The sequence below is a fragment of the Falco punctatus genome (genome assembly GCF_963210335.1).
Source record: "Falco punctatus genome assembly, chromosome: 11".
Lineage (NCBI taxonomy): Eukaryota > Metazoa > Chordata > Aves > Falconiformes > Falconidae > Falco > Falco punctatus.
The window spans coordinates 30,792,948-30,815,830 of NC_137591.1; the positions used below are offsets into that span (position 1 = coordinate 30,792,948).

General features: G+C 46.7%; 1 protein-coding gene across 1 annotated transcript in view; it reads left to right on the top strand.

Moving 5' to 3' along the window:
• The window catches only part of LAMC1 (laminin subunit gamma 1), a 69,133-nt gene that overhangs the window by 40,445 nt on the left and 5,805 nt on the right, over window positions 1–22,883 (top strand). The window contains exons 2-22 of the mRNA XM_080407531.1: window positions 3,236–3,540; window positions 5,510–5,640; window positions 7,057–7,223; window positions 8,344–8,532; window positions 10,529–10,646; window positions 10,745–10,843; window positions 10,943–11,079; window positions 11,935–12,057; window positions 12,147–12,336; window positions 12,605–12,717; window positions 14,020–14,241; window positions 14,335–14,523; window positions 15,974–16,219; window positions 16,548–16,701; window positions 17,155–17,297; window positions 18,025–18,203; window positions 18,352–18,508; window positions 20,839–21,044; window positions 21,462–21,541; window positions 21,964–22,101; window positions 22,296–22,440. Coding sequence (XP_080263657.1) covers window positions 3,236–3,540; window positions 5,510–5,640; window positions 7,057–7,223; window positions 8,344–8,532; window positions 10,529–10,646; window positions 10,745–10,843; window positions 10,943–11,079; window positions 11,935–12,057; window positions 12,147–12,336; window positions 12,605–12,717; window positions 14,020–14,241; window positions 14,335–14,523; window positions 15,974–16,219; window positions 16,548–16,701; window positions 17,155–17,297; window positions 18,025–18,203; window positions 18,352–18,508; window positions 20,839–21,044; window positions 21,462–21,541; window positions 21,964–22,101; window positions 22,296–22,440 — 3,431 coding nt within the window. The remainder of the gene's footprint in view (window positions 1–3,235; window positions 3,541–5,509; window positions 5,641–7,056; window positions 7,224–8,343; window positions 8,533–10,528; window positions 10,647–10,744; window positions 10,844–10,942; window positions 11,080–11,934; window positions 12,058–12,146; window positions 12,337–12,604; window positions 12,718–14,019; window positions 14,242–14,334; window positions 14,524–15,973; window positions 16,220–16,547; window positions 16,702–17,154; window positions 17,298–18,024; window positions 18,204–18,351; window positions 18,509–20,838; window positions 21,045–21,461; window positions 21,542–21,963; window positions 22,102–22,295; window positions 22,441–22,883) is intronic.

The window sequence follows — 22,883 nt, forward strand, 5'->3', positions numbered from 1 at the left end:
AGCAGTATTTACCCACAGCAAGCTGATAGAGTGCTAGTGCTCAGTTGCTCTGTGCTGTGTGCATTAACTGCATTCCTGTTTAATGCCATTAACAGGATTTCTCAAGTAGTTACACTGCCAGCTGAAATAAATGTCTTTTTCACCTGGATGGCTCTAGTTGGGAGGGTTTTGAATGCATTTTCTTTGGCTGCTGTGTAAAACTGAAGATGAAAAAGGAAGTGCTTTTTCCATTTAGCACAAGGGATTTATATGGAAAATGTTTTTGTGCTGTCCAGAGTGCAGTTTGCACGTGTTATGCCTTTAGCTGAGCTGGAATTTTCACAAGGAGCTGTAGGAGACCTTGTTGGGGAACAGGGACTGTAGTCCAGTTATAGTGAAGAGTTAAAAAAAAAAAAAATATTCTTCTTTGGGATGTGCAGGCTGTGACCTGGCCTTTATGCTAGAGCAGAAAGGTGTGTGTGTGTGTAGTGAGAGCACATGCCTGGCCCCCTCTCCATTCCCAGGATTCTTTCAAAGCATTTCCTCCTCAAAATCATCTTGACGAAGCCTGAATGCAGGGCTTTTGCTTCATGCTAGAAGAATGCAGCGCTAGTAGAAATAAACTAACTACCCCAAGTCAGCGTAGCTGGGTGTTCATAAGAATTCAATTGACACTAGCCTCCCAAGTCTAAGTAGCAGGGTATTATTGACAATTCAGTTGACACAATTTAATCAAGTGATCTTCATGCTGTTGCTCTGGCTTCCCCTTCTGCCTCCCATCCAAGGTGTTGGTGAAGTTCTCAGATAGGCTGGCAAGTTGCAGGTCAACACACATACTAGGGTTTTCCTGCAGAAGAATGAGGAAGCATTTGCTTCTAGGGCTCCTTGCCTTTATCTGGAAGAGATGGGGAGTATATCCTGAGGTTTTTTTATACCATGGGCCTGAAAAAGGTATTTGTGCACGTCTGGCCTGTTGGCTTGTGTCCCGCGTGCTCATCTTGAGTGTCTGCATGTGTATGCTCCTCACCGCTGAAGCACGCTTTGTCCTCAGCGAGGAGCTCTTCTTGAGAAGAGACCCTGTAGCAGGAGAAAGGGGAAACCTCGGAGGGGCTGATCTGTACGTGTGATGCCTGCTTTTTGCTTTGCATTTAGATTCAATAAGAACAAAATCAATGGAATGGGATTAATCTCTTGTATTGGGCAGCAGAGGGAGGGCATGCCTAAGCTGTTACAGGGCTGATCATTTGCAGTGTCTAGCCCTTTTGGAAGCAGTTTAGCATTAATAGTGTGACTGCTTCTCGCTTGTCTTCTGCATGTAAGAAAATCTCATTAAATAACTTGACGCCAAACCAGCGATGAGTTAGTATTGAGCAAGAGCCACCGATTGTGAAAGCCTGGCTTCCAGTCTTGTGCTTAGATCATCTGTAACCTCACATATGATATAAATAGGAAAGGGTATTTTGTGGGACGTATTGGAGGGTTTGTAGCTCTGCAGTGTCCTAGCTGTCTTGCACATCCCGCATAGATAGTACTTTTTGTAGGTTGGGGTACTGGCAGATTTCTTTGGCATTAAATGAAAGATTGGGCTTTTTTTTTTATCCTTGGGTCATGTAGGTGTAGGCTTTTTGGGTGCTGTATGTTTTGATTTTTGCTTTTTTTTTTTTTCTGCGCTTTTGATTTCTGGACCTTTTGCTGTGCTGCTTTTGCTACTTTGATGTTTCCAGCAATTGGAAAGGACAAAGGTTCCTCCCTTGCGCTGGCCAGGCTCTGAGTGTGACATGAGTGTGATGTGCCTAATGCAGGCTGGTCCTGGTCTACCTGGTGGGTGGCCTGCAAGAGAGAACAGCGGTTCGTGACCCGATTCATTGCCATTGGGTTGTGTGTGTGTGTGTGTTTTGAGACACACTGTTCTTGTTGCCTGGTGTTCTCTGGTCTGCTTTAATGAGAAATGAGCCACTCTTCATCAGGTGCAAAGCCTCGTGTTAAAATTTAACGTGGTGGAGTTAATTCATTTTACAAGTTGAGATTAAGTCTGTGTGACATCTACAGGTGGAAAAAAACACCCTGTTTCTCAATCAGTTGAAACATTCTACTAGCTTTTTTTTTTGTCACCTAAGGAACCAGTAACAGCTGCAACCTCTGCTTACAGCAGTGTTTTTCTTGGGGGTGGTAGGGGTGTAGAAGAGCACGGCAGGGACTAAACATGTGAGGTTTTGTCCCAGAAAAATCTCAGGTTTTAGCAGGCTCTTTATGTGTGCTAGGTTTGTACGTGGTCTGCTCGCCAAGGTGGGGCAAGAACAGCTGGTGCACAGCTGTACACCTCCTCCTGGGAACATGCCCCTTAGCTGGCAGGGATGGCGGGGGAAGGTGGCTGAAGCGTGCTGCGGTCCTTTTCCCCTAACAGGCTTTCTCAGGGGTGTGAGTCCCCTGGGCAGTTGGTTTATGTGCACGGGGGTAGATGCTCAGGTTGCTGGAGAAGAATCCATGAAGGAGGACGATCTGCTGATTGCCGCAAACCTGTTAGGACATGAAGAGAGGGCAGGGAGGCAGGTTTACATTTGTAGTCCTAGGAGAGGAAGAACGTGGCTAGCTTGTAAATCATTGCACTTTGATCTGAAAAGTGTCTTGGCAACTTTAATCATATGGTCTGGGAAACTTAACCCTTGTTTTGTCTTTCCAGGGGAGTGAGTAGAAGAGGGTGTACTGAATTAGTTCAGTACTGGAGGAGAGGCTTCATGAGTAATAGAAAGAGTTTGGAGTATTGTTTTTTTTTTAGGGAGGAAGCAGAGGTACGAAACTGGCTCTACAGTGTGTCTCATCTCTCTGGTTAATACTGTTTATCCCATACGTGCGTTTGGAAGAATTGTTATCAAATGGCACGGTTAACTTGGACCTGGTTTTAGATATGCACAAACTGTTTGTGGGTATGATGTAACCTGTCATCTGCTGGGGTTGGTGCTGTCTGCAGAAGAGAATTGCACCTTGAGATGTGTGTTTGGTTGCACAGAAATCTGTAGGGCTGCTTATCTACTGGGCCTGCTCTCAGCGTGTGCCTTCCGTTCCTTCGCCTGGTCTTTCCCAGGAGAGGCAGTATGCAGGACTGGAGGAGATACTTGTGGTGCTACTGGATGCTGTTCATCCTGCTGGATAGTACTAGAGGAGATGTTTCTTCCAAAGAGAGCATTGCAGTGCGTCTCTTTCCATTCTTTCTGTTTCGTTCAAGCCTTTCTCATGTCTTGTCTTCTCTCACCTGCAGGAAAGGCCTTTGACATCACATACGTGCGTCTGAAGTTTCACACCAGTCGACCGGAGAGCTTTGCAATCTACAAACGCACCAGGGAAGATGGCCCGTGGGTGCCCTACCAGTATTACAGTGGTTCCTGTGAGAGCACGTATCACAAAGTCAATCGTGGCTTTATTCGGACTGGAGAGGATGAGCAGCAGGCGCTCTGTACAGATGAGTTCAGTGACATCTCCCCTCTCACTGGGGGCAATGTGGCATTCTCAACGCTGGAGGGGCGTCCCAGTGCCTATAACTTTGACAACAGCCCTGTGCTACAGGTGCGTGAACAGGACTAAATCAGTCGGGTGGCATGAGCAGAGCCTTTCTGTTCAGTCATTGTGGGTGGTGGCTTTGTGCTGACTGTGGGCTGCTCTACAGCCCTTACTTATACTGGAAGGCCCTCCTTGCACAAGTAAGTTGGAATGGACAATCCAAAGAGACACTTTTGAAGGAAGAGTTAAACTCTTGACTCTCGTATTAGTGAGATTATGGTACAAAAAGTAAGATAGGTGGCATTGCGGATGATTTGTCATTAGGCACGATGGGAAGTCTTTAGAGAATGGATGTGTATCTCTGCCTGCTTAGAAAGCAGCTGTGGGCATTTTGCTGTTGTTTCAGATAGAAGTACAGAGGAAGGTAAAGCCCAAGTGAAATGAGTATTTGAGGCATCTGCATGTATATTTTGAGCACAAAAATTTAAGAAATGTGAGATTCTTCTAAATAAATAAAGGGCTATTGGAAACCATAACCTGTTCTTACACCTGTTTTGGGGCAGGAGAGCTTGATTTTATCCACAGTATTTGTTTTCTCCTACAAGCATCTCAGCAATGGGGTTTGATTGGGGTTTTTTTGTTGTTAGAATTCACAGTGCCAGTTGGGCAATGGTCAGGATCATACTGGGAGCACCAGTTTATCTGATTTACTTGCCACTTCCTGTATTCTGCTTGATGACTTCTAGTTTATATTGCAACAAGGATCTAAAGCTGTGGGGTTTGCCCCACTGGCGCTCATCTCCTTTCGGAGCTGTGATCACCACTTCTGCCCTTTCCTCTTAGAGCAGTGGGAGCACCCAGCAGGCTCAGGGCTCGCCTGTCTCTGATCCCCAGCCAGCAGGCAGCAGGGCGGAATCTGGAGGGGCTTGCTTGTACAAATGAAAATAAAGATCAATGGGAAAGGGAGAACTCCTGAAATGGAAAGGAATCAGTTTGGCCATCTTGTTGATGTAGCTAGCTCGTGCAGAAAACGGGGCCTAAATTTTTAAGGTGAAGAGAGGGATTTCAAGTTAGGGGTGTGGTGTATAATTTTCTGATAAACTTCTCTGTGTTAGGAATAGAGACCTGACCGTCAGCTTCCCAAAATATGTACAAACCTGGCATTGCTTTTCAGAACTGAAGTAAATGTGTATTTTGTGCATTTGTGCATTTGCTACAAATGTGTATTTGTAGCATTTCCTTTTATGCCAGTGTTTGTAATTCAGTAAATCTTACTGTACTGGTTAAGTGGGGACGAAGCTGCAGCACAGCTGTGCATACAGGGATGTTTTTCTTGTGTTCTTTTTTTATGGTGTTTGAAGGAAAATGGTATATTACAAAAAGCTGTAATAAAACCAAGGAGATACTAATGAGAATCACTGGCTGAAGGTGATGTGAAATTTGGGGACAGGCTACACTTGCTGGCTGTTGCTAGAGGAGGGTATAGTAGTGTGTTGAAGGTGCTATGTAAATATTATGAAAAGCTCTTGTGTTGTAAGTCAGATCTGCCCGTCTGTTTTTCTTTGTCAGCCTCCCCCAGCCTCATTCACTGTCTGTGTCTTTTTGTCTGGTGGGATATGTCTGCAGACAAGTGCACCCTAAAGCTTTTCCCATTGGTGGTGTGGAGCTTTGCAGGAGAACTGCACTCAGATGCATACCATGAGCAAGCTCACGTGATTGCCTGCACTGCGCTTTTTGCTGGAGAGGTTACCCACTGCTGCCCAGCTGAGAGCAGTCAAGACCTGAGGAGGTGTTGGAAAGTACCCAGAGAGGAGCAGGGTCTGGAAAACACATTCAAACCAAGAGAATGCGGTGTAAGGTCTTCTGAGCAGGGATGGGTGAGCTTCCAAGGTGCACAGAGAACATTGTGAGGAAGGAACTTGCTGCTTGTGAATGGCTTTGTAAATAGAACTGCTGATGGCACAGCATTATGCTGTGGTACGCTTTTGAGGGAGATAGTTGATGTTTAATCTGATGGGATTTCTGTCTGCTCTAGGAATGGGTGACGGCTACAGATATCAGAGTGACCCTCAATCGTCTGAACACATTTGGAGATGAAGTTTTCAATGACCCAAAAGTCCTCAAGTCTTATTACTATGCAATTTCTGATTTTGCTGTGGGTGGTAGGTGAGTAGACAATAAACCTTTGTACTCATTTAAAGCTTTTGGTCAGGATTACTAGAGTGCTTTAAAGATTTTGATTATACTCACATGGTACCATTAGGCTCTGGTCTTTATTGGCTGTCCTAAGCCAAAAATGCAGTAGAATGAATCTTACGAAGCTTGCAAATACTGTGTATAACCTCTTGTAACTATAATTTCAGGGCAAAGACTGAACTCACCCCCCCCCCCCCCCCCCCCCCCCCCCCCCCCCCCGCCTTGATTAGATTAAATGTTAAGTGATTTGGGAGGGTGAAGGTTGAAGAGATTGACAAAAATAAAACAAAAAAGAAGAAACTCCGGATTTTTTCTACTGTGTTTTATGTTTTAACATGTTAAATGCCTGTATCTGTAGCCTAGAATAATAGTAAATAGAAAACCTTAGTGTCTCTGCTTCACGTGTATTTTGGGAGCTATCTCCTATGAAGATTTGAAACATTGTGTGATACAGTAGTTGTCCCTTCCTTCTACCAAAGCATACTGCAGAATGCTGAAGTATTAAATTGTTGATGATAAAATGTTTCCATAAACGGAACTGAGACCAGTGCAGTGTTTTGGACTGTTTGCAGAGAGCAGTCCCGAGACTGGGATTTGACAACGTGGAGATTTGCCTTGGCTCCACCACCGGTCTCTGGAGGTCCCTGGGCTTCTGGATGAGTCACCTTTGTGCTATTTCATTTCTTACTGATAAAACAGTAGCAGGTGGCCAGCATGTGTACTGTTCCCTGGACTCTCACAGGAGAGAAACTATGGAGAATTTACTAACCTAAACCCAAAAAATCTTTGCTTCTCCTACTCATCTTACTGTTAGTGACAGACTGCAAAGGAATTGGTTAACATTCTTGCATTTCTAAATGCCTACATTGAGCATGCTACACCACTTCGTTTCATCGAACAGTTTGGGTTGGAAGGGACCTTCAGAGGTCATCCAGCCCTGTGCAGCGGGCAGGGGCATCTTTCCCTAGATTGGGTTGCTCAAAGCCTCATCCAACATGGCCTTCAACACTTCCAGTGATGGGGCATCCACAGCTTCCCTGAGCAACCTGTTCCAGCGTCCCACCACCCTCACTGTAAAATATTCCTTCCATACATCCAATCTTTCAATTTAAAATCATTGCCCCTTGTCCTGTCACTATAGACCCTGGTGAAAAGTGTCTCTCCACCCTACTTGTAAACCCCCTTTAGACGCTGAAAGGCCTCAGTAAGGTCTCCTTAGTCTCATCTTCTTCAGGCTGAAGAGTAGCAGTTATGTTCTCAATTTTGGTTTTTTTGTAATTTGCCTTGTCTTAGGTTTTCAGATGTGGGCTCTGTTTTTGGGATCGCTCAGTGAGTGACCTGGATCCCTGGAATTTAAATACCTGTTCCTTGTCTCTCATTAACCAGATGCAAATGTAACGGCCATGCTAGCGAGTGCGTGAAGAATGACCTGGGGAAGCTGGTCTGCAACTGCAAGCACAACACCTTTGGGGTGGACTGTGAAAAGTGTCTTCCTTTCTTCAATGACCGTCCTTGGAGGAGAGCGACAGCGGAGAGCGCCAATGAATGCTTGCGTATGTGCGGCCACGCTTGAGGACAGAATCTCTCAGGGGTTGGGTCCCCTGCCTCTCTTGGCCTCCAGAAGCTGACCCTGCATGGTTTTAAGGTGTCTCAGTTGCAGTTAGCCAGTGTTAAGGATAGTTCTGGTGTCTTTCAGCAGAGAGTTTTTGAGACTCCTGGTCAATCCGTTCGTATCCTGTGGGAGCTTTCTGGCAGATCCCTAGAAAGGGGTATCCCGTTTCTGGAGAAGGATGGGAGTGACCTTTAGGAAAGAGGAGTGCCACAAAAATGTCCAGGCTTGTACTTGATGCGGCCTATAGGGGAAAAAAAAAGTTCTGCATTTAGTATGCTGGAGTATAATTGCCCTTTAAAAAGCTCCTCATTTAGCATCGCTGATTTCCTCTTGTATTTAGGTTATTGGCTTTTACAGTTGTCAACTATTTAATCCAATTCTGAAGCTGTTGCAACAGTTCTGGACCACAAATGTTGATCTCTGTGATGGAACGCCAATTTATTTTGCTTGGTTTTGTGTTGCAGACCACAGCTCCTGGTAGTTTACTTTATGGGGAAGCTTTTTCAGACAGTAAAGCTTTCTTGCTGTCTGACCTCTCTGTGTGTTGATCAGTCCCAGCTGTCTGGTCAAGACCTGTGGCTTCCTTTGGCAGGCTGGTGAAACCTGGGTCTCCTGCTGCCTAGACAGATAGGATCTGTAGTCCCGGGAAGAAACTGTCCTTACAACATGGAGTCAGTCTTGCTGGTATCACCTCATGCTTGTTCGCATGGTTGAGATTGGAGTTCCTGGGTAGGAGAGTGGCATTTCAGCTGCAAATGACAGCCTGACAGTGAAGGGAGTATGGTAGAAAATGCTGGTTCTTCTCTGGATGTAGATGAGAATGGTCTCGAGGAGCCTGTTGCATTGTTACAGCCTTGCTTCCCCCTCCCCACATTCAACCGCCACAAAGACATGCTTCCCCCTTCGCGTTGAGGCACAACATGAGAGGGTCGGTGTGTGGGTCTCAGGATGGTTAACAGCTCCCCTACAACTTAATACCCAGTTCTGCATAGTGGGTTTTGTGCCTGTTGGGGTGGGGTGGCCGGACGTGCTGTTCACGGGTAGCACCCTTGTCTTTGCAGCTTGTGACTGCAACGGGAGGTCGCAGGAGTGCTACTTCGACCCTGAGCTGTACCGCTCGACGGGCCACGGGGGCCACTGCACGGGCTGCTTGGGTAACACAGATGGTCCCCACTGCGAACGGTGCAGGGACAGCTTCTATCGCCTGGGGAGCGAGGAGGGATGTCTGCCCTGCAGCTGCAACCCAGTTGGTAAGTCGTGGCAGCAAACTTTTCTGCTTGCAAATTTGCATGCACAAAAGCTAGCTCTTCTCTCAACTTGTGCAGCAAATTGCAAACTACGCGGTAAAAAGGGCTTTTTTGTTTGTTTTTCTTCTTCCCCCCCCAAGCATGTAGGAAATCTTTATTGGGTTGTATTTTGGTTTAAATTATCCTTGGATCTAATTGGGGTTGGGGTGGCAGGGGCAGATGGTTCACCACTGTGGCATTTACTATTTCAGATGTGTTCTGAAATTCATTTTGGGTTGGTCTTTGTTTTTTCCCCCACTGTGTATGTGTTACCCTGGACACTCCCAGTACTAAAGAGCTCATATAAATCCTTAATAAACAAGATGATGTGAGTGGATATTTCTGGAAGTTCTTCATACTGAATAATTGTAGTGAACTTTAGCTGCATCAGTTTCTCCTACTGAGTATCCAAGCACTATAAATACAAACCAGTGAAACCTTAAACACAAAAAGGGGTGGGGGCGAGAAAAACAAAATACATAAACTTCTTTTTTTTTAAAAAAAAAATGGGGGGGGGAATTCTGGCAGGAGAGCAAATCTTTTGTCGTCAAGGGAACCACTTGACCTGTATGGCGTGATCCCATAACTGCAGCAGCCCACAGCAAATGAGGAAGGAGACAAAAGGGTAACAGATAGTAAGATATGATGTGAGGTTCCAAAATAGAGTAGCTGGAATAAGTAATTGCTTGCAGCATGTCCTAAAAGCAGCCCGTGAGAGGTCTGCCAGGGTACATCTCCTATCTAATTTGGTTGGAAAGTTGTACAGTTGTGAAAGTTTTGACCAAGAAAGGCCTCTTCCTCCATCTGCTCTCCCAGGTCCTCATGTCAGACCTTATTTTAAGAGGGGTGAGGATTGGTGTCAGCTGAGATGGTCAGGAAGAAGCAGGGAGGTGACTTCTCAGGTCTTTAAGGACAGATTTCGAAGGGCTTTATAACTTTTAGCCATCAGCTTGTATCCCATGGCACACTGGCACTGAGGGCGTGTTTGAAGCCCCTGGATAGGTTTAGATGGCTATTTTTGTCTAAGTACTGTTTTTTTCTTAAATAACCATAAGTGGGACTGCAAAGGGGATTTGAACTTTGGCTGTATATGGTAAAGGTTTTGTGAGTTCTTCTGTCCTGTCCAGCCTAATCATCTTATAACTCTTCACTTTGTTATAAATTTCTGGTGTGGATTGAAGTGGAAAGAAGCAACTATTTCTGTATATTGAAATACTTTTCTGCTGGTAGTTAACTCTTAGAGTGCTGAGAACTCCTGGGCTGCTAGCTGTACTGGTGCTTGGGAGAGGAGAAAGCATTTTGTCTGCTGTGGATTAAAGAAATCTGCTGCTGCTTTTTGTGCCAGTCCTCTTGAACGGAGCAGTACTAAGGAAGATGCCCTTCAAAAAAAAAAAAAAAGAGGTTTACTGAAGGGTTTGTTAGGGTTAATACTGGTACATGCAGCCTCACCGGAGGCAGTTTAGCCTTTAAATCCAACTTGGGAATCTAGGGAGGAAATCTGAGCATGAAAGGGAAGAAGTCAGGATATCCCCTGGCAAAGGGGAGCTGGTGATTAGGGAGAACACACAGGATTTGGGGAATAAAAAGAATAAAAAACTCAGAAATGGTGCATTGCAGGGTAAAACAGGCATGGAGTTAGAGATATGCAAAGGTTAATTGAGGATGAAACAGGAATAAGGATGAGAATGCTATTTGAAGTAAAAATTGTATTTATATATTATGAGGTTGGTTGGTAAGAATCCTTAAAAGCTGAATATGGTTTGGACATCTCTAGAGCTGCTAGGGGAAAAATCCCTGTGTACTAGAGGCAGTCTTTAGGTAAGCTGTTACTCATCGCCTTGAAGCTATGCTTCCCACTTTCTTTTCCCATATTTCTTGCCTGTTTTATGAAGTTGAAAAAATGGCAGCCTCATAGAACTGGGTGGGTCTGCTGAGATGCGTGTCCCTGCTCTCCCCGCAGGCTCCCTCAGCACGCAGTGTGACAGCTACGGCCAGTGCAGCTGCAAACCTGGCGTGATGGGCGATAAGTGTGATCGGTGCCAGCCAGGTTTCCACTCCCTGTCTGAAGCTGGATGCAGGTAAGGGGGACTGCAGCTCTCTAAACAAAAAACTAGGCACCTTTTTAAAGCTTTCTGTGTGGCTTTTAATGAGTTATCCTCTTTCCTGATTCTTTCAGGCCCTGTTCTTGCAATCTGGCTGGCAGCACAGGGGAATGCAATGTTGAGACAGGACGGTGTACATGCAAGGACAATGTTGAAGGCTTCCACTGCGAGAGGTGAGTTTCTCTTCCCATGGCTTTGTTTCAAGAATGAGAAACATTTGAGCAATGGCCCGGGGTAAGCATCAAGGAAATGAATTCTCTTCACATCTTCAGATGCAAACCTGGATTTTTCCATCTGGATTCCTCTGATCCAAGGGGCTGTACTCCCTGCTTCTGTTTTGGACACTCTTCAGTCTGCACCAGCGCTGTCGGCTACAGTATCTACAGCATCACCTCCAACTTCCAGTTTGGTAAAATCGAGCCTTCCTTTGTATCTCAGGTTAGGCTGTAGACTCAAGTCAGAAGCAATTAAAAAACCCTTGCTCCTCCTTCTCTGTGCAAGGCTGCAAGCCTTCAGCAGGCAGGTCTAGGATCTCTCTTTGGAAGTACGGAGTTACTTCTGAAGTTACTGGGAGCTTCCATGCCCGCAGCTCATTTGTTCAGCTAGGGAGGAATGAATTCCCAGCGCTGGTGTTGGGTGCCCAGCCATAATGTACACAGTGCAGGTGCAAGTGGGAATTACAAATGCAAATCTTTTATAGCTTGGGAGAGGTGCTGGCAAGGGGGCATTTCTCAGTTTTAGAACCAAATCAGGAGTTTCTGATTGAGAGGATTATTATCACTCCAGATTTGGGATATACATGGCTCTGAATAAAACAGTTGTGTTTCCAGTGGGTCTGTAAGCTCAGGAAAAATCTTTTCTCATATGGTCCGTTTCCTGCATGTATGCATGTTTTCGTGCTGCCTAGTTTGAAAATTCCACAGGAGAACAGTTTATACAAAGGGTGAAACTCTCATCAGGTCATAGGGGGCTACAGGTTTTTTCCATCCCTGCTTAAGCTATTTAGAAGAGCAGATTTTGAACAAGAAGTTGTCATAGGGCTCGAAGTTCAGAGGGTTCACATCAGCACTGGAGTTAGGGTCTTAAATTGGGAAGATGATGCTTGGTATCTGTGCTCTTCTGCACAGCTGCTTTCTGAAGTCCGTTAGTGCCAGTGTACAGACTGCGTGTTAGTTCTGTATGAGCAGCATACAGTATGATGTGACAAGTGTGTGCAAAGCTGTGTCTCCAAAGGGTGTTAATTCTTGTGTATTTGATTTTTCAGGAGAGGATGAGTGGCGTGCTGAGCAGCGTGATGGCTCAGAAGTCTTACTCCAGTGGAGTGCAGAGACCCAGGATATCTCTGTTATCTCTGACAGCTACTTCCCCATGTATTTTGTTGCACCACGTAGGTCATTTGAGAAGTGAGGGGCTTTCTGTGCTGCTTGTGCCATTTCTGTTCTGTCCCCTAACTGTAAGGATTTCTTCCCCTTTCAGGCAAGTTCTTGGGCAACCAAGTTTTGAGTTATGGGCAAAACCTGACCTTCTCCTTCCGCGTAGACAGACGGGACACGCGCCTTTCCGCAGAGGACCTGGTGCTGGAAGGGGCTGGGCTGAGAGTGTCAGTGCCGCTCATTGCCCAGGGCAACCCTTACCCCAGTGAGAATGCGTTGACCTACACCTTCAGGTGAGAGGACTCCCCAGGTGTGGTGGGAGCAGCTGGGACCTAGCCTGTGGTGCCCTGGCCTCTGAGCTCTTGAGAAAACAACCAGCATTAATTTTAGCTCGGAAGAGCGGTCTTACCAGGTTAATTTGAAGCTTGCTGTCTAGCAGCATTGCATAAGCATATGTGAATTATGTTGCAACAGCATACCACTGTTGGCAAGGGTGCTTTAAAAGGGCACAGCTGTTAGTATCTGAAAGCTTTGCTGATGATGCATGGCTCTTCTCCTTAGGCTCCACGAGGCTGCAGATTACCCGTGGAGGCCTGCTCTTACAGCATTTGACTTCCAGAAGCTTCTCCACAACTTGACTTCCATCAAGATCCGTGGGACGTACAGTGAGAGAAGTAAGTTGCTGAGCAGAACATTGCAGCAGAGAAGGGCAGACTCATTCACCTTGGGCTCGGGTTGCTTTATTGTAGGGCTCAGTCATAAGTGGCAGTTTATTTGGCAAAGCCTTTGCCGATCGCTATTCACCTGCCCTTCCTGTGTGATGGCTTCTCCCAGGCCTCCTGAAGAGGACATGGGAAAGAAAGGGGCTGCCTTAGAGAGTCTGGACGTGGAGCACCCATCCCCTGCTGATTGATTGCTTCTGAATGTATGGTTTTGGTGTGTTGCATAGCCAGTGTCTTCTAAACTGGTAGAAATACATAGCACAGAGTCCTGAAGTACATGGTAGGAGTGATGTAGAGAGTTTACAACATCTGGCCTGTTTCTGCTACACTGGGAATGGTTAAATCTTCCCTGTTTCCTGGTCTTGCATTGGCATGACAAATGGCAAGGATGAGGTCCCGAAAGCTGTGCCTATGCTGAACTTGAGTGAAAGTTCCTTGTGATGACGACTTATGAAAATCAGGCACAAATAAGGAGCAAAAATATCTGGGTCCTTGGGTACTGTTGTGTGAAAAAGAATCTTTGTGGAAAGATGCAAAGGATTAATTGGGATTTAGGGAAGGTGGGACAGCTATCAGTGTTTTTACTAGAGATGGCTCATAAAGAAGCAAGTGGGGCTGTGAAATGGAGGGGAGGAAAGGTGTGGAGCAAGCCGTCCGGAGTGCTGGAGAGCCACTGCAGATATGCAGGAGCTGAGGCTCCTGCTCAGTGCCTCAGAGCGCTAAAAGTTAAAAAACAGCTGTGTTGTGGCTGGGCTCTGTTCTGCTCCAGGGAAGGGACAGGGAGGGGTGGGGGGAGCACTTAAATGCCAGGTGAAGGAATGGCTTGAGAGGAATAGCTGGAGTTTGCCCTGAGGCATGGTTTGCAGACAGCTGTGTTAGAGACAGTGTATTAGTTGCCCGAGAGAAGGTCTGTCCTCCCTAGAAAGACAGGAATTGGTTTGGATATTTGATTTGGAAATGGAAACCATATGCATACAAAACGTAACTTATTTTAGCTGACCGTACTTGCTCACGTGCTGTTCTTAGCATCCTCTGTATTGTTGTTCTGAACTTTGCTGCCCTGCACATGCCCTCTGTGAGCTATAGTACATCTTTTCTCATCAGTCTAAGCTCTCTTGGAGGATTTTGCTGCTTGGTTCACCTTACCGACTGTGAGCATCCACCTGTCTGTCTCTGGTAGCACTGGGATGTGTGGTTGGTGAGGCGGTGGTAAGAGCCTTTGTGGTTATGAAATGTTTCCTTGGTGCTTTCTAGGTGCCGGCCACCTGGACGATGTTACTATCACAAGTGCTCGTCCTGGACCCGGTGTGCCCGTGGCCTGGGTGGAGAGCTGCTCCTGTCCAGTGGGATATGAGGGGCAGTTTTGTGAGCGCTGTTCCTCTGGGTACCGGCGAGAGACACCGAGCCTCGGGCCCTACAGCGCCTGCGTGCCTTGTGCTTGCAACGGACACAGTGAGACGTGTGAGCCCGAGACGGGTAAGAGGGGCTGATAAAACAGGGAGCAGCAAGAGGACGGTGGGCTTCTTCCTGGGTTGGATGAAGCAAAACCCATGTCCCTCTCTGTTCTAGGTGTGTGCAATTGCAGGGATAACACAGCAGGATCTCACTGTGAGAAGTGCAGTGACGGGTATTATGGAGATGCGACAGCGGGCACAGCCTCAGACTGCCAGCCCTGCCCGTGCCCAGGCAGCTCGAGCTGTGCCATCGTGCCCCGCACAAAGGAGGTTGTGTGCACCAGCTGCCAGGCTGGCACTACAGGTGTGTTCCTGCATTAAAAAGTCTTGTTTTTTCTGCACCCCTACATGCTTGTGAAAATAAGTCTTCTGCCAATTCTGGAGCTCTGACCCACAGCAAGCAGTGCTGAAAGCTGCTGTGTCTTCTGGTTCAAATCCTTCTCCCTTCCTCAGCCCTATTTTCTGTCCTGTGTGAGGCTCAGGCCTACCCATGTTCTTTGTGCCTGTCTCTTGAGGATAAAAGGGAAACAAAGGCTTAATCTGTACAAAGTCTGAACGTTCCTGTGCTATGTAGGTGAGCTATGCTAGCTTCTAAGAGAGCTCTGTTAGTTGCATGGTGTGGGGCAGAAAATAGGATAGATTTGGAAGAGCCAGGAGGGCAGGTCAGACAAAATTAGAAGACACAGTTTGCCAGCCAGAGAGGCACTGCAGGATGCTTGGAGGGGAGGGCTGGTGCCCTGCCTTAAGAAAAGCAGGAAGGCTGCAGTGACTCAAAAACACTGCCCAAAAACTAAAAGGCAAAATTTATGCTAAGCAGTTGTAAAGAAATATGTGAAGGGGTACAGATTTTTTTTTGTTTGTTTGTTTTGTTTGATTGCTTTCTTGGTGTTAAACTGTGGCATCTGAGCATGCACCTGAGTCATTAAGCAGAGCCTTTTGTTCTGCCTGTAAACTGCAAGGAAGCCTTTGGCTGGCAGCCTCCATGCTTCCGTGCTGATTTTTTGCTTGGCATGGCAGGGTCCGCGGTACAAAATACCTGTAAATCTTTGAAATGCTTAAAAAAACCCCAACAAACCCTGACCAAGCACACAGGCAGCTTGTGGGAGATTCCATGGGTGCTGTTGCTTTGTGAACAGAAGTGGAGTCCAGGGGTCGGGGTCCTCTGCAGCTCCGGTGTCAGTACAAGTTCATCTTTGCTTGTAGCTGTGTGATTGCGCAAGAGTTCATCCTGTCCCCTGCTGCCCTCTTGGGACGTGAAGGAAAAAGCAAGGGAAAAGAGGATTTGCTTATGCAAGAACTGCCTAAGAAATGGAGCTTGTAGCTGGCTGGGGAGGTCAGATCTGCAGTAAGTGTAGGGAGCTGCCGAGTTGGATGCTTCAGTGGCTGCCTGTGGAGGTTTGGCAGATCTCATCGACAGCAGGGCTTCCTGGAGCAGTGATGCCTCACAGAGCTCTACCTGCTTGGACTCTTAAATTAACAACAGATTACAACAAATAGGTTTGGCTTAAAGGGATAGGAGGGAAAGGAAGAACTGAAACAATTCATAATGCAATGTTCCAGTGAAGAAAGGGCTTAAATTTAGATACGAGGAGGGATTTGTGTGTGGTTTTGTGCACCTTTCTGGCCTCAGTGGTAGGATGAAAGGGGAGGAAGCTGGAGAATTTACTTTTCAGAAGGGACTGCAAAGAGGGGCCCAGGTAAGAAGGCAGCAAAGGGCTTTCTGCTGCAGCACGTGTGTTTCCCTTGTGTCCCAGGCAAGAGGTGTGAGCTGTGTGATGATGCCTATTTTGGAGACCCTCTGGGCGAAAACGGTGCTGTGAGGCCTTGCCGTCTCTGCCAGTGCAATGACAACATCGATCCCAACGCCGTGGGGAACTGCGACCGCCAGACAGGCGAGTGCCTCAAGTGCATCTACAACACCGCTGGCTTCTACTGCGACCGCTGCAAAGATGGCTTCTTTGGGAACCCCCTGGCCCCCGATCCCGCTGACAAGTGCAGAGGTGAGAGCTGGTTTACCTTGCATTTGAAAATCTTTTTGTCCCCAGGAGCTGCTGTTTCCTAATGTGTTGTCAGGACGCAATGTCAGGCTGCTGTTTGTGACTGTCAGCAGCGAGGCATGGCTTTATCCGGGTTTGGTGGTTCTGGCTTGCTGAAATGCTTCTGTTTGTGGGCGCTTAGTGCCGTCGAAGCAAAAGCATTGTGCGATGCAGGGGTGGGGCTGCCGTGTGTTTTGGATCCGGGCCTATTTAGGGACTGACTAGCAGAGTACCGGCACCACAAGGGATTACTAACTTTCTGCATATTTCTCTATCCATTTTGTTTTTGCAGCTTGTCACTGCAATCCCTATGGCACTGTGAATCAGCAGACAAGTTGCAATCAAGTGACTGGGCAGTGTGAGTGCCTGTCTCACGTCACCGGGAGGGACTGCAGTGCCTGTGAGCCTGGCTTCTTCAACCTCCAGAGCGGACGCGGCTGTGAGAGGTGACATTTGCTTTGACTCGGGGCAAAGAGCCTGGTTTTGGTGTATCTGTGCTTAGCTTGTGCAGGAATGTGATGTTTGGCACAAGTAACTGGTGTGCCTTGGTGCTGCTGTGGGTGGGGAAGAGCAGCAGTCAAGGAGCAGCTATGAGGGCTGTACAAAAAGCCTGATATAAATAGCTTTATAAATAGCTTTAAATCAGGGGTTTAAATAGAAAAGTGCCATGTGACTGTGTGATTGTTGGTCACAGGGGCTCGTGGGTTGCTTTTTTAGCGCAGGCACCAAGTGACCTTGCACAGTTCAAAGGCTCAGTGCCTCACCTTCTTGCTGTGCAGTGCAGGAAAGTGGCTTTTGACAAATGGAGACAGAGCTGTGCTCGTTAGGGCTCGTTCCAAGAGCCACTTTGCCCGTGCCTCCCTTCTGTGTCATGCCTGACATGTGGCTGCCTCCCCTAGGTGCAACTGCCACGCAGTGGGCTCCACCAACGGCCAGTGCGACATCCGAACCGGGCAGTGTGAGTGCCAGCCTGGTGTCGCTGGCCAGCGTTGCGACAGATGCGAGGTCAACCACTTTGGCTTTAGCTCTGAAGGCTGTAAACGTAAGTCTGAAAGGCTGGAGCGAGGCAGAGGGGAAGGGTGTTGCACAACCAGCCTTGCCTTGCCTTTCCTCCTGTCTCTGGGAAGGTACTTTCTCACCTCACTCTTCATCACAGCAGAAGCTGGCACTTCCATGTCCACACCCTGCCTGGTGAAATTTGATGTCTGTACAATAGCTTATCCCCTTTTGCTTTTATTATTTTCTTAAACCGGGGGTAGGAAGAACTCCGGCTTGATAGATACCTTTGGTGTAAATACATTCTCTGAATCTTGTCCTGCAACAATCCTGTTTTCTAGTGTTAAATCTCTGTGCAGCTCCTCTACAAATGACCTGAACGTACAGGTTCTGTCTTGAGAAGCAACAGTTCTCGTAAACATGATTGAAAAACAGTATCATCCAAACTTTTACCCTCAGTATCGCTGCCTGTGAAGAGCAGAAAAATTAATTGCAATTGGTTAAAATGAAATGGGATAGAAAATTGTCATGCTTTGCAGGAGGGGCAATAGGAACAGTATGAACAGACGCAATAAATGTTGCATCCAGCTAGACAGCGCCCTGCTGTGTGTACAAGCACCCTGATCAGGAGCAGGACCCCAGCTGTGGCTTTGTGCCACATTGCTCTTGCAGACATTTTAGGGTATTTTAAGGTATTGGTATGCTCTTGCCGTGTGGGTTTTAGGGTATTTCTGCCTCTCCTCCAGCCTGACTGAGGTTTAACTTCCCCGCAGCCTGCGACTGTGATCCTGAGGGTTCACGCTCCCTGCAGTGCCGGGAGAACGGTCGCTGCGAGTGCAAGGAAGGCTTTGTGGGAAGCCGCTGTGACCAGTGTGAAGAGAACTATTTCTACAACCGCTCATGGCCGGGCTGCCAGGAGTGTCCAGCCTGTTACAGATTAGTGAAAGATAAGGTAAGGCTACAAATGCCACTGTCGGTACCGCTGGAGGCCGTGGCACGTGCTTGCTTGTGCAGTAGCTTTTATGCCCGTGGTTGGCTGATGCTTGCTGAAAGAAGAGAGGTTCAAGGTGTCATAGCTGTGCTCTTTCCCCGTTGTGTAGGTGGTGGAGCAACGTGAGAGGCTGCAGGAACTGGAAAATCTTATAGCAAATCTGGGTACGGGAGAAGAAACTGTAACTGATCAAGCCTTTGAAGAGAGATTGAAGCAGGCAGAAAGAGATGTTATGGAATTGCTCCAGGAAGCACAAAACAGCAAAGGTGAGTTGACCTGATCAGACATGGATCAATGTGAAATAAGCTTTTTTCTTGATGTTCCTGTTCCCTTTGGACACAGCGTGTCTTATTTCAAGCCTATACTGTGCATCAGGACAGACAGCTATTTTGGGTAGCGCTGGGGCTGTGTGTTGTTATCAAAACAACAGTGGCTGTGCTTTTATCCATGCTGTTTTCCTAGTAGTCTCTGTTGTGCATGCAGAGTAATGATCTGCCTCTAGCTCTGTACAGATGCAAGCGTTGTGTGCGTTAACCTCTTCTCCAGATGCAAAGGAGGTTTTTACTTGCTAAGCAAGCAGAAGACTGCAATCTATTTACTTACGCTTCTAAATTTGCTCAGATGTCTTGGGATGAAGTAGTTCTTGTTGGGATATTGTCAGTGATGAGAATGAAGGCTTTAAAATCCTGCTGGCAAGCTTAGTTATTGCACTATAAAGTGTGTAATGTTCTGAAAAGTGCTGTTGTGGTGGCATGTAGCTTTTTTTTCCTGTTGAACTCTGCTTCAAATTGATTCTTGTACTGTCACCTCTACCATAGGACGTTTGTGACCAGGTTGTTGAGCAATATGACAGTGGTTTCTCCTTAGGGTCTATTTAATGTATAAGCTGATGTGTTTTGGGGAAGAGCAACTTGAAGACTATTGACTGCAGTAAAAGATGTTCCCTTGGGAGTTGGTTCAGTGATTTCAGACCACTTTGGAAAAATCTGTTTCCTTTGCATGAAGCTGGGAAAAAGCAGACACACATCTGATGCTTGCATTTGCTTGGGAAGATTCCTGCCAGTGGGAATGATCACTGAAACTATTCTCAGTTTTAGCTGAGGTAGCTTTATGCTGCCTGCTTGGCATCCGTGCCTAGATAATAGTCCTACGTATGGAGGTGGGAGCATGGGGACTGGAGAAAGGTGGGGAATGGATTGGATTTTGTGGTGGTATTTTTAATCTTTCTTTCCACCTCAGAACAATAGTCATTTAAGTTGGAAAAGACCCTTAAGGTATGAGAGTCCAACCATTAACCCAGCACTGCCAAGTCCACCACTTATCCATGTCCCTAAGTGCCACATCTACACATCTTTTAAATACCTCCAGGGATGGTGACTGCCACCTCCCTGGGCAGCCTGTTCCAGTGCCTGACCACCCTTTCAGTGAAGACATTTTTCCTGATACCCAACGTAAACCTCCCCTGGCACAGCTTGAGGCAGTTTCCTCTCATCCTATTGCTTGTTACTTGGGACAAGAGACTGACACCCACCTTGCCACAACCTCCTTTCAGGCAGCTGTGGAAAGTGATAAGGTCTCCCCTCAGCTTCCTTTTCCCCAGGTTAAACAAGCCCAGTTCCCTCAGCTGCTCCTCATAGGACTTGTGCTCCAGCCCCTTCACCAGCTCTGTTGCTCTTCCCTAAGAAGCAAGTCAAATACAAGAAAAACTACTCTTGCAAAAACCTGTGCGTGCCTGTAGCATTTATTTGTGGTTTTCTACTCTATATGTGGTTTGTAATATGCTTTTGTAACGTGTCAAATACTCTTGTGCAATGCTTAAGTTGTGCTGCAAGGTCAAGGCAACATATTTGGGGAAAAACCTTAGACTTGCAGGCTTCTGCTTGTACTTAATCTCTGAATAAGGCTCTCACCTTTTGAAAAGCAGTTGCCCCTGGTCATGAGGCATGTGTCTGTGCTTTTATGGATCCGTTATTAAAATGCTGTTGTGGGGAGTTACCTGGTGGTCCAGAAATCTGGGGAAGCTTGTGAGGCTCACAGGCCCTACAGATTGGAGACCAAGGCTGTATCCTGCCAGCTTCTGTCATCCCTTTGGTTTGGGGTGGCTTTGCTATGCCGCACCTCTTCTAGCTGCTCTGTATGGAGACTGCCTGCCTCAGCAGTAGTCACCAGTGCCCAAAGTGGGGAATAACGTACAGTCCCACTGTTAACCTCTGCTTACCTTCTAGGAGTTAAGCTAAAGGGAATTTATCTCGTACCTCTTGAGGAGCAAGTCTGTTGTCTTTTTTTTTTTTTTTTTTTTTTAAGTCAATGATAGAGGTGAAACATGATTTTGAACACAGAATTCCCCATCAGTCGGTTCTAACACCCAGCAGGATTGTCTTATTAGTAGTTAATGACTTCTCATTTGTCATATTTGGTGCACAGTCTGATGATGGCTTTGATCTCAAGCTGACTGACTTAGGAAATGGCTTTGCTGGTCCCTTTTCAAGAGGGGATTAACCTACCAATGTGTTGCCCGCAGTGGTAAGCGGCTGCTCCAGCTTCTCTTCCCGCTGTAATTAATTTTGCTAAATCTCTTTTATATCGTGCGTTTCAGATGTAGATCAGGGCCTCTTGGATCGTCTCAAAGACATCAACAGCACACTAGCAAGTCAGCTCAACAGGCTGAGGAACATCCAGGGCACAGTGCGGGAGACGGAGAACCTGGCGGAGCAAGCCCGGGTGCGGGTGGAGGACACTGAGGACCTGATCAGCTTAGCTTCCGATATGCTTGAGAAGGCAAAGATGGCAGCTGACAATGTGGTGAGTGTGCTGCCCAGATCCCCCGTGGTTAGGACAGGAGAGGGCCTTTCTGTCCCTCTGGTGTATTTCTCTGCTTGTTCTCTCGCTCATATAGTAAATTTTGCTATGGAAATATCTCTTCTCCCCTTCCCAAGATAATGGGAAATAAATAAAGGAAGATCATCAGTGTCTCTTACAGATTGTATCTTAGCCTATTCTCAAAGAAACCAGTGTTAAGAACCCCTAAATAAATATTAGCCCATTTGTTTTTAAGGGATAACCAGTGGTGGAAACTGCATGGGCTTAAAAAAAATATAGAGAAGTCAGAAGTAGGTTAGACACATCTGTAAGCATTTAGATCATGACAATAAATATTTAAAGAAAAGATGAATGAAAGATGAAAAAACAGCTTGAAGATTTTTTTTTTCTTTATTCCAGTCCATTACCCCTCCGGAGTCAAGCGGGGACCCTAACAACATGACTCTATTGGCAGAAGAGGCCCGTAAGCTGGCTGAAAGGTAGGTTGTGGCAAAACACACTCCTCACAGGCCACGTCATGGCCCTGCTCTTCCCTGCAAGGGGGAAGCAAAATTTAATTTGCTTGATACAAAACACATACCCATTGAGTAAGAGACTGGCACTGTGAGTGCGTGCCTGTGGGTGACCGAGGGTGAACCACATGTGAATGAGGGACACGTACAACCACAGCGGTGCCTTTCAGCTGATCTCACGGGCACTGCTGGAGCGATGCCTTGGTTGCAGAGGTTGTCTCGAGCGAGATCTTCCATTGCAAATGTTTCAGCATCTTCCATGTGCAAATCTAGGTGAAGGAAGGAAGAGAGACTAAAATCTGGAAGAAAGAATAAAATCTGGAATTGAAGATAGAAACTACTGGCTGACAATTCTAATGACAATATTTTTCTTCTGTAATCTTGTTTAGGCATAAAAAAGAAGCTGATGAAATCGTTCGCATAGCCAAGGCAGCAAATGATACTTCCACAGAAGCATATCAACTGCTGCTGAAGACCCTGGCTGGAGAAAACCAAACTGCAAATGACATTGATGAGCTGAACCAGAAGTGAGTCAGTAACAGAAACCAGGTTTTATTTCCTGGCCTTAGAGCAGCGCTTAAAACAAAGGTGTCTTTGATAGCATTGCATGCTTTGGGTTTTATCGGAGTTGTCTTTCAGTTTCTTAGCTCCTCTACTCTCTTAGTAAGTTCAGTTCTAAAAAATAAAAAGGTAGCATAACTGGATCCTTGGGGTTTTTCAGGTATAATCAGGCAAGGAACATCTCTCGAGACCTAGAGAAACAGGCCAACAAGGTGCTTGCAGAGGCAGAGGAAGCCGGAAACAAAGCTCTGCAGATCTACGCTAATCTCACCAGTCTGCCTAGCGTGGATTCCACAGGGCTAGAGGTATGTGCAGGAAGCATCATGTGCGCAGTGTTTTCTGAAGATTAATGAGGACAAGCATCATGGCAGTGTGCTACGTTGCTGACATACCTTGTACGTGCTCTGCTAATGTTCCTCTGCGTGAGGACAGTCTGTGGAATTTTTGTCCATCTAGGCATAGTCCAAGCTTGTGCATTTAGCTTTTATGTAGGAGACTTGTGTGCAGGAAACTATGTATGTAACCCCCCATCTCCCCCAGTCTCTGAAGGACAAAAAAAAAATGAAATGGTGATTGCCAGACATCTTGACTTGAACAGAGAAGTGCAAAAGTTTCTGTTCCCTCTAAAGCCTGCCGGACGGCTCCCCCTCCTGTGCTCATCGTAGTACAGTAGATTCTCTTGCACATGAAACACTTTGCAACCTCAGTCCCTCACTGCACTGACCCTTGTAGTATTCAGGGCTTTGAA